General features: G+C 39.0%; 1 protein-coding gene across 2 annotated transcripts; it reads right to left on the minus strand.

Moving 5' to 3' along the window:
* Positions 1 to 4,021: 4,021 nt before the first annotated feature.
* LOC119914738 (progestin and adipoQ receptor family member 3-like) lies at positions 4,022 to 9,749 on the minus strand. Of its 2 annotated transcripts, none has more exons than XM_038734221.1 (7): positions 9,592 to 9,749; positions 8,788 to 9,031; positions 8,432 to 8,594; positions 7,344 to 7,499; positions 6,884 to 7,081; positions 6,532 to 6,622; positions 4,022 to 5,848 (listed from the first exon to the last, which is right to left on the minus strand). In XM_038734221.1, the coding sequence occupies exons 2-7, from the start codon at positions 8,982 to 8,984 to the stop codon at positions 5,706 to 5,708; spliced, it is 948 nt and encodes a 315-aa protein (XP_038590149.1). In that variant the 5' UTR covers positions 8,985 to 9,031; positions 9,592 to 9,749; the 3' UTR covers positions 4,022 to 5,705. The 2 variants fall into 2 exon arrangements, with proteins under 2 accessions (XP_038590149.1, XP_038590150.1); XM_038734222.1 differs by lacking the exon at positions 9,592 to 9,749 and adding an exon at positions 9,267 to 9,413.
* Between the last annotated feature and the right edge of the window lie 1,424 nt (positions 9,750 to 11,173).

Here is an 11,173-nt window from a genome sequence, read left to right on the forward strand (position 1 = left end):
TTAATATTGAAAGTGTCTGTGAAGATTCTCACTCATCTGGGCCATACTTATCCAAGGAAAATACAAATCAAGGGCAACTGGACTGGTTGAAGATTCATTTATTCACTCTCTTGGGAAGAGATTGTCCTGTCCTTTGATCTGTCACCTTTCAGGAGACTGGCCACTCACATTTGGCCTCATGTGACAACGCCAACGATGGTCATTCAGACTTGGCCTCACATGACTCCAACAACCACCACTGTCGTTACACAATCACCCAAGAGCACTAATGAACCAAGTGGTATCCATCACCTTGATAACAACCCCAAATAGGTTAAATGGTGGAATTACCAAAGTCAAAGTTGATGAAACCACCGAAAAGTCTTCAAGTATCTTCAACTAGTCCAGTGGCCTACCTTGAATAGTGACAGTGACATTAACAGAAAAGATTTTGTCATGGGAGCAGCTGAACATTCTGTCACAAAGGAGCTAAGGCTGTCTGCAGTCAGCTGCATCCTAAAAATTAAATCCTAATGAAAGTTGAGTGTTACCCAAAATGACAATTAGTATAGACTACTTGAGCTGCTTTAACCAGTTAAACACTGCTCTTGTGTCAGGCTCCACTCAACTATCCATTAGTCCTTGAGGTAATATACTCATGCCTATTATTTGCAAACATAATGATCATACTTTCAAACTATTACAGTATGTCCTGTGACTGCCCATCTTTTACTTATTAACTGTATACATGCTAGAGTAAGTAAGTATGTAAGAGTAAGCTGTTTGCCTGCACCAAGATGAATGATTAATTTACATGTATGAAAATGTTAAGTCATCCACTTGTGACAAGTACCATTATAATCTATGGCTCATTTCATTACTGCCAAAAAAAAAAAAAAAACCCTGAAAGAAACTGAGGGGTTTACTTCACTGAAATTTGTAACAATGGAAAAAATAGTGGTTTACCCAATCACAAGCAATTTTAATTCATTTAAAGCATGGACAGAACTCAATAGACAGGGGCAGTGGGAGAGACTTCTATACACTGGCACATTCGAACGTGCTGAACTTCAGGTTCTGTGAAGGAAGGGAGATGTCCGAGAAACAGCCTTAGAGGAAAAGGTCTGAAGAATATAAACAAGAGAAGAAAGTTATCTGGCGAAGCGAAGAAGAGATTTGGCATTTGTGCGGCGGAGCTTCTGAGGGAGCACTGAAGGGAGGGGTGTATTTGGCAGTTGAGTTTGAATTTTAACTATCCTTCTGCAGAATCACTGTCCCTTTAAAGGAGTAGTTTTTGGGGATATCCGCATATCCGCTTTCTGCTGGACAGTTATATGGGAAGTCATTATTTAATTTGAGGGTAGCTTATGTTTTACATGGCACATTTGCTAACCTTTTATGGTTCATGAAGTCTTGTCTCGGATCCAGGTTCTGAAAGGTTATGCTTTTGTAGTCAAAAATGGTCAATCAGTATTTCAGCTCCGATAGTCTCCTTCCTGGTAATAAGAATTTTTTTTTTTCTCCATATACAGGTGCTGGTCATATAATTAGAATATCATCAAAAAGTTGATTTATTTCAGTAATTCCATTCAAAAAGTGAATCTTGGATATTATATTCATTCATTACACAGACTGATATATTTCAAATTTTTATTTCATTTAATTGTGATGATTAAAACTGACAAATAATAAAAATCCCAAATTCAGTGTCAGAATATTACTTAAGACCAATATAAAAAAAGGATTTTTAGAAATGTTGGCCAACTGAAAAGTATGAACATGAAAAGTATGAGCATGTACAGCACTCAATACTTAGTTGGGGCTCCTTTTGTCTGAATTACTGCAACAATGCGGCGTGGCATGGAGACGATCAGTCTGTGGCACTGCTCAGGTGTTATGAGAGCCCAGGTTGCTCTGACAGTGGCCTTCAGCTCTTCTGCTTTGTTGGGTCTGGCATATCGCATCTTCCTCTTCACAATACCCCATAGATTTTCTATAGGGTTAAGGTCAGGCGAGTTTTCTGGCCAATTAAGAACAGGGATACCATGGTCCTTAAACCAGGTACTGGTAGCTTTGGCACTGTGTGCAGGTGCCAAGTCCTGTTGGAAAATGAATTCTGCATCTCCATAAAGTTGGTCAGCGGCAGGAAGCATGAAGTGCTCTAAAACTTCCTGGTAGACGGCTGCGTTGACCTTGGACCTCAGAAAACACAGTGGACCAACACCAGCAGATGACATGGCACCCCAAACCATCACTGACTGTGGAAACTTTACACTGGACTTCAAGCAACGTGGATTCTGTGCCTCTCCTCTCTTCCTCCAGACTCTGGGATCTTGATTTCCAAAGGAAATGCAAAATTTACTTTCATCAGAGAACATAACTTTGGACAACTCAGCAGCAGTCCAGTCCTTTCTGTCTTTAGCCCAGGCGAGACGCTTCTGACACTGTGTCTTGTTCAAGAGTGGCTTGACACAAGGAATGCAACAGCTGAAACCCATGTCTTGCATACGTCTGTACGTGGTGGTTCTTCAAGCACTGACTCCAGCTGCAGTCCACTCTTTGTGAATCTCCCCCACATTTTGAATGGGTTTTGTTTCACAATCCTCTCCAGGGTGCGGTTATCCGTATTGCTTGTACACTTTTTTCTACCACATCTTTTTCTTCCCTTCGCCTCTCTATTAATGTGCTTGGACACAGAGCTCTGTGAACAGCCAGCCTCTTTAGCAATGACCTTTTGTGTCTTTCCCTCCTTGTGCAAGGTGTCAATGGTCGTCTTTTGGACAGCTGTCAAGTCAGCAGTCTTCCCCATGATTGTGTAGCCTACAGAACTAGACCGAGAGACCATTTAAAGGCCTTTGCAGGTGTTTTGAGTTAATTAGCTGATTAGAGTGTGGCACCAGGTTTCTTCAATATTGAACCTTTTCACAATATTAAAATTTTCTGACATACTGATTTTGGGGTTTTCATTAGTTGTCAGTTATAATCATCAAAATTAAAAGGAATGAACACTTGACATATATCAGACTGTGTGGAATGAATGTATACAATATAAATCAACTTTTTAATGATATTCTAATTACTGTATATGACCAGCACCTGTACTGAAATATCCTCGTAAACCCAGTGAAAATCAATTCAAAGCCAACTGTAAGGTCAGGATTACTTCCCATCATTACTGTTTCTGACATCAGTTGCACACATGTTCATTACTGCATGAGGTGATTTAGAGATGGTATATAATTTTCTAACATAATTATCACATTTACAAAGTCAGTGGTCAGTCTGGGTGAGAGCATTGCCATCAGACAGGAATGAAAAAACAAACATTTTCCCTTGTTTTTTTTTAATAAATCCGAAGCAGCTGATATAGTGCTCGTGCACAATAGTAATGTTAGGCAGAGGAGGATTTACAGTATATTTCTGGCTTCTTAGACCCATCTTATGCTTAAGATTATGGTTACAATTGAAGTGCTTAGTCAGCTAGTTATCTTATTTGCTTTTATTTAATTTTTACTTTTTCTCCTGTTATGTTGATGCTCTTATTTCTTATCCGTTTTAATATCTATGCTTTTATTTGTACTCATGTTTATATATTTATCCTTTGTTTCTTTTATTGCTATTATTATTATTATTATTATTACTACTACTATTTTCTATCCATGTTATATTCTCCTAGCTCAATGGCTAACTCAACACTGGGTGAAGAGAAACACCTCCTCTCTGAAAGACATTCACCTCCATAGAAGACAATGGATGGCTGCAGTAGCCAACAGGGCAACAAATTATTCATTTTGTGTGATATGAGAAATATCAGAAGATGTTGATCTACTTTGAAGTCAACTTGAGGCCAACTTTTCTATCATTGCTGCCCTCTATTGTTCAATAATATGAACAGCATAAACAGGCATGGGACGCCACTGTACTCAGCTTTCCTTCATGTCTTAATGTGCTCCAATTATCAGATGTTATTGGTTTCCTGCTATTAATACAAACTAAACGTGGAGCAATACAGAGCTATCAAAAAAACAAGACTCTGTGACAGTTTTTGTCCCAGCATTCTTTATTCATTCAAAATGTTTAAAAAATATATTTTCACATAGGCACTGAAATAAATATTATATATCTTGTAAGTCAGTGCCAACGATTTATCATACAAATGATATTCAAGAAAAACCCAAACACAGGATGAAACAATCATGAGCTCATTCAAAAAAAAAGATAAAGCAGTTTATGATAATCACAGGGTCATGTTGAAAAATATAAACACTCTCATAAAGGCAAAATAAAGTCACTTCTTTCAGCACCTGTACAGTGTATTTTCCAGCTCTGCAGCAACTTAATTTCATAACTTGTTCTAAATATTATTATATATTATCTAAAAATGGGTGGGGGGGTAACATACTGGCGTTGTGGTGTAACAGCAAAGATCATATTGGTCTGAGTTTTTTTGGTTTATGGCCAACCAAAAACAGATTGTAACAGTAAGTGTGCATACAGTACAAATACGCAAACATAATAAGGCAAATTAAGCACACACGATTGAAATTATGTAAAAAACAAAACATAAATATTTGTAACTGTCCCAAAGTGTCCTGTGGAAAGAAAGGTAACTGTAACACTTTACACTGGCCTTATATAAACAGTAGCATAAAATAGACAATAATGATGTTTTGCAATAGGCAAATTAGGAAAACTCAACACATTGGCGATAATGAGTATATTTAGGCTATTTGACACCTTGCCTAGCCTAGTGCAGTCCAAATTGAGATACTGGCTTAGTGTAAAGAGTTATTAAAGTTTTTTTTTTTTTTTTTTTTTCCTCTAAACTGCCTCCTTATTTATTCCAAAGACAAAAAAAGTACACACAAAATAAAAAAGTACACACAAAATAAAAAAAAATATACAAAAGAAGAAAAAAAAGACACAAATCAAGCAGTGCTAAGAACACAATGCACTGCAGCTTAAGTAAGGTTCCTGCAGTTTTTCTTTTCTAGATATTGCAGATTGACTGACCATTAATTATTTGTTCAATAGCTTCAAATACTCGAGGTATTGAGACATTGTTTCTCCCAGACACAAGCAACTGAGTGTCCTAATGTTGAATTTCTAGTCGTCATGTTTTTTCTCCTTGTGCTTTCCACCTTTCACCAAGACATTTCTCATAACCTATTCTTGTAAGAACTGACAGATAAAACAAATTTAGACGCACAAAAAGTCAATGTTCAAGTGGGCTATTATGTTTGATTCAAAAGAATCCTTATAGTTTAAAACGTCTGTACAAACAAAAATCACAATCTAAACCAACCAAGAGAGATAACATGATCAATTAAAAACGTAGCCTGTTTCTATGAATACATTTTAACTCCTGCGTCATGCATCGAGGGTTTCACGCTTTATTTTAGTTCACCTTTTGTTAAAAGAATTTAAGATTTACGGTAGCTCCTAGACACCCTTTGCTGATATCTACCGTTGGAGACAGTATATACTGCCTTTAACAGTTGGCCAGTTTACAAGCAGCCACACAGTAACAGACGGCTCAGTGAAAGCTAACAGCTACGGTCAGACTCTCCTCTCTACCTTAGAAGCTAACAGTAAGGAGTGTCTGGTAGTTTGTGGTTAAAAAATCTTTATGTAGAATATTAACACAGAGAGACTGACTGATGTCTGCTAACAATTATTAGCCTGCAACTGATTGCCTTCCTATAGCATTATTTGATCGGCTTCACTTAGCTACTGCTGGTCCACGTCGGGCAGGCCTGACTGTGCCTGAAGCGCATGATGTGTACAGCTGTCTGATGCCACCAGTAAAACATTACCACCACCAGTATATGCCACACCTGGTGGCTGGCACCCAGGTAGTTCAGCTGGCCTAGGAGAGGAGAAGGGGGATAAAACATGTTCATCATGGGCCTCATGGAAGAACATTTCGTTTTCTTACCTTAACTTTCTCTTACTTTTTTTCATAAGGTGGGAATTTAAAAGAAGTTAGAAATACTACTGAAACAATATAGTGAGTGTTTTAAAATCAGTATAAAACAATGTGAATTATATCATACAGCATTTTTCCATTAACAATATTAACAATGACTAATTACAATCTACTGCAGTATCAAAACTCTGTAAAATATATTAGTTTACATGAAGAATGCAATGGAAATCAGTTATCAATTATTTTTTCTGTGTGCATGTCTCACCTCTCTACTGAAAAACTTACTGCATGGATGTCACGGGTTAAAAAGTTTATTGCGGTACACAAGCACATTATTTAGACATTTATGGAAGCTAAGAAGATAATATATGGTGAAATATTTTAATTTGTTCATTTTTTACATCTCTTAGACAATGTCAGCAGTAAACCTCAGATATGATGACCTCTAGTGGTGTTTTTTTCTGTTTACACTGAGGACAGAGCATGTGATTCTGTTCCAATAATAAGAAGTAATCTGATTTACAAATATTTTTCTTGTTCAGTTGACCAAATGTCTCACTTGGTTTAACAGCTCCCCACTTCAGGCTTGTACACAAACACAGAGAGCGAGGCAAAGGACTCACCAGGGAAATAACGTTCAGGGATCTTGGTGACGTAGAACAGGAAGGCAAATCCAGCTATCAGGTACATCACTATCACACGAGGCAGGAACAGCTGTACATCAAATGAAAACCAAAGTTTTCAGTGCCGAGATTCATGACTGACGCTTATTGAGTTCAGACTTAAAATAAAAGCAAGAGTAAAAATCACGACCACTTGAGGGACATTTATCCTAATAAAGCTCTGAAATAGTGTAGGTGTAAAAAAAAACAAAAAAAAATAATAATAAAGTGTGAGCTTACATAGATCTGTATGAGAGCATACATACATGCGCTCTCACTTTGCTTGTTTTCTAATGTTACTGTATTTCCTGACCTGTACAGCGTCAGAGGTGAATCCTCCATTTAGCCAGACCCAGTGGCACGCAGGAATCACACTGATGCCAGCCACACAGCAGAAGATCATCATCCGTATTCGCCGCCAGTCGTTGCTGAGGTAACGGGGGTGGACCTGAGCGCAGAAGACGGCCAGGATCAGGGACAGCACTGTCAGGAGGTAGACCTGTCGCCAGAACTGCAAGATGGGAACGGAACCGATTACATACAGTCTAACAGATCGGTTTCTTTATTAGTGTAATATCTAGAGGGAAAGAATATCTGATCTTATGGTGGAAATTCAGAATAAGATCATTTTTCCAACTTCACGTATGCGCATATCTTTGCCTAAACATGTTCAGACAGTACCCATGCATTGCCAATTCCTCTACAAAAGCCATATTATAAAAAGGTCGACAATCTCTGTGACACAAGTCATCATCTTGAGTGTTCACACTTACAGCATTACAGTAGAAAGCGTAGAAGATCCCAGGTACATAACAGCCCAGGATACCAACAGAGATGCCTGCGTAGTCCAACGCCAGCCAGCGACGGCAAGTCTTCTCGGATCGGTGGCACGAGAACAGGTGATACCCCACAGAACACAACATGCACACCTGGGAGGAAATCACACGGTGTCATTACAGACTGGATTATTACTTGAGATTATTTATGTTTAAAGACTTTTTTTAACGGATGTCATTGTTGGATTCATCGAGTAAATCTCTTTGCTATGTTTTAACAACAAAAATCCTTCTGGGACTGTAATACATAAACTTATCTCATGAAATAATGATTTGTAAGGACAATCTAGATACAAAACATGCACTTCTAGGGACAAGAGAAAGGGGTTTTAGGAGGAGGATGGGAGGGTAACATACACTACACTATAAACTTAATGTAAATGTGAATCACACTAATTTTTATTACATTAACATGAAGTTCCCAATCCCATTATCAGCTGCTACATAACCTGCAACACAAACTGTACACAGCAAAAGGGACTCTGAATTACACCACTATTCCTACTGAAGCTCTTTATAATACAACACACTGTGCCCCACCTCTAGTTAACAGTTACACCTACACATAGCTTACACACCTTGGTGGGAAGAGGTGAACTGATTGCACCCTGTGGCATGAAAGGTGAACCTACATAAATAAGTCTGTTAAGCCATACAAATATACTGTAACACAGGACACTGCGTACATTACTAATCATATACACAGCTCATAATATACTCATTCTTAAGAACAGCTGCAAAAAACAGGAAAGGCCAACAGTAAATACTGTTCGTAAAATTACAGACATACACCTGCAGATTATGCACATTGCTGGGAGGAAACCTTATTTTCTTAAGCCTGGAGCATGCTGCATGGCTGTCAAAATGGCAAAAGGCATTGCTCTTCCTGAACAGCATCTTTGCATTCAGTTTTATTTTGAAGCAACAATGTGTGGATGATAGTACAACACTTTCTCAGAGATCACAAGGAGATGAAAATTGCAGCTTTTGTCACTCTGCAGTGCACACAGCCAAATAAGTTTTACCTGGAAGCAGAACAGCCCTATAGCGTAGATGACATAGTCCTCTCTGTTTGCTCCAGAGGCTGGCAACACTGAGGAGAGGTCGTTGACTGCCAGAGAGAAGAAGAGCAGGAAACCCAGAAGGTGGCTCCAGATATTCACCGTCTCATTGGACAGAATGAAAATACTGCAAGAGAAAAAAGGAACAAAGACACGCATATGTCAAAAGGGCCAGTCTGTATGCAAATTAACACATACCAGTATAAGCTATAAAGTCGTAAACAACACAAGACAGAAGTTCTTTCAACAGAGTAGCAAAATTAATACTCAATTGGACATCACTGGTATGTAAAAGTACACATTTCCAACATGACTCCCACCTCCTCAGGCAGAGCTTGGAGGGCAGGTGAGCCCTGTAGCCGTCTGTAATGTAGGGGTTTTCTTTGAGGAAGAGGGGGATTTGTTCGTAGGTGTACAGCCTTATCCTCTGGGGTATCAGCACCGGCCAGTGCTGGTAGCTGCCCAGCTCGATGTAGTGGGCAGTCTTCAGCAGCTTCTGGGGCATCTTCAGTAGCATCTTGTCCTCTGCTCCTCTGGTACAGTGCGAAGCTGGGGAGGTTAAAGCTGAGTTTGGAGGAGAGAGGAAAAGAGAAACCACCAAAAGCTCTCCATTTAGTTCATTTTAATTTAATTCATATTGTTAAATAAATAGTTAAATCAAGTGACGAGATAAAGATTCAAGAGCAGACACAACAGCCAGTGATGATTTACCCCGTTTAAAACGTGTATTAATCACGTGTTTACATGTAAGCTTGCTAAATCTAACGTTGGTATTCTCCACCCAAAAGGATTTGTTTACCTGTCCCAGATCTGCATTATGGGTCACTGATTCTACTTATATTGTATTTTGTTCCCAAGTGCTGCTGTGCCAATTTGAATTTCCCCTGCGGAGAAGCATCTTATCTTATCTTATGTTGACTCTTCAACGCAGACTCTATCACCTCTTTCCCTTTGAGATAACTTAAAGCTTTTACAATAGCGAAACATCGTCAACCTGTCAGACCCTTTTGTTATTGTCCAGCCATGTTAGCAGGCTAAACCCCGGCTAGCTTGCGTTACCGTTTACCTTTACAGGCACTATTTTAGCCAGCTAAACTGATAGAAAACAGGGCTAAAAAGCTCACCATTAGTCGCAGTCTGACTGTCGATGTCCCCGTTCAAGCAACTCAGCCATGTCTGAATGGCTATAAAGCTGGCATCGCGTTAAAAAGAAATCCCATTTTAGTATAAAAAACAAACAAAGCAAAAGCAAGCCTATCTTCTTCTTTCTTATGTTGACAGTAAACGACGAAACGGTGCGTTACTGCCACTAACTGGTACAATTGGAGGACTGCACCCGCAGCCATTTATTCCACTTAGAAACAACGCAATCTCTTGTTTCCTGCAAAATATCTCTTAAACCCTATTTTAAATTAATTTCTCAAAGGCTTAGAATTCAGCATCCCCTCTCATTTTAAGCATTACATGTTAAAGAAGGTTCATGGTTTATTGTAGTAGTTTGAGCAGTTCACTGTAGATAGCTCCACCAAAGCTAACATGAAAATCACGCCCTTGCTTATGGCAACAGTTTATTATATGCTTTATATAATTATAAAGCAGAGTGATTACTGACAGTGTAAGTGCCTTTCATTTAATAAGCTAGACTTGTGGTCACACCCTAAACAATTTCGTCTGTTTTGGCTTTGATTGACTGTGGTCACGCACTGTTCAAACTTCATCAGCAGTGGTATGAAGAAACACTGTCTCTGTTTTGTTTTTCAACTGAGGCCCAAGCAGAGCATTTGGTGATACTTCCTTTCTGCGATCAGTCCTTTTTACCTGGAAGTAACAAACCAGTCCATTTTTGTGGCACACAGGTATCCATCCACCTGCATTTCCAATTTTAAGTTTATTTTCCTTTAATTTCCACTTTAAGTAGCTTTGAGAAGAAGAAGAAGAAGAAGAAGAAGAAGAAGAAGAAGAAGACATACATAAATAATCCGTATGTAAGGGAAATTACATTTTTTTCACTCTGTAGTTATTATATATACACACACACACACACATGCACAAACAGGACCCATACACATGCATTACTGTATGGAAAGATGTCAGAGCAAGTAGTTGGCGCCACAAGCAGGTCTTGCCCAAGGTAGTTAGGGGTTCAGGGCCTTGCTCAAGGCCATTTACCGACACAATGACTTTGGAGTGTTATTATTTGAGTTGTACGCTGTCATGAATTCATCCTCCTTAATGTTTTCCACAACAAATCTCATTCAAAATCCTTCTCCTCTCTCACAAAGCCCTCCATAACTAGGCCCCCTAACTAACTGACCCGCTCCTCCGACACACTCCCTCCCATAAGCTCCACTCTTCTGACGCCAACCTCCTGTCTCTGCCTCTCAGGACCAAGCATCAGACCTGGGGCGACAGAGCTTTTCCATAGCTGCCCCATCCTTCTGGAACTCTCTGCCCAAACACATCTGAGACTGTCTGACCCGTCCACGTTAAAATCACTAATCAAAACCCATCTTTTCAGGTCCGCTTTTAATATATGATTGACAGATGTGTGTTGTATATCTAGGCCTACATATTATTATGCCTTTTAACGGCCCTTTTAACTTGTATATTTTAACCAATGTACAGTGTCTATGAGTAGGATAAAAAACTGCTCTATAAATAAAACATATTATTAAATTACTTGAAAGTCACATGCTTGCATTGTAT

Source organism: Micropterus salmoides, unplaced genomic scaffold, assembly GCF_014851395.1.
Source record: "Micropterus salmoides isolate LMB-PRFRI ecotype aquatic unplaced genomic scaffold, ASM1485139v1 Ms_hic_scaffold_20, whole genome shotgun sequence".
Classification (NCBI taxonomy): domain Eukaryota; kingdom Metazoa; phylum Chordata; class Actinopteri; order Centrarchiformes; family Centrarchidae; genus Micropterus; species Micropterus salmoides.

Excerpts from the sequence above, each read along its gene's own strand:
- LOC119914738 (XM_038734221.1), bottom strand. The coding sequence starts at position 8,984 with ATGCTACTGAAGATGCCCCAGAAGCTGCTGAAGACTGCCCACTACATC. Across the intron at positions 7,500-8,431 it reads TAGGGCTGTTCTGCTTCCAG|GTGTGCATGTTGTGTTCTGT; the intron begins GTAAAACTTATT and ends ATTTCCTCCCAG. Across the intron at positions 7,082-7,343 it reads ACGCTTTCTACTGTAATGCT|TTCTGGCGACAGGTCTACCT; the intron begins GTAAGTGTGAAC and ends CCCATCTTGCAG.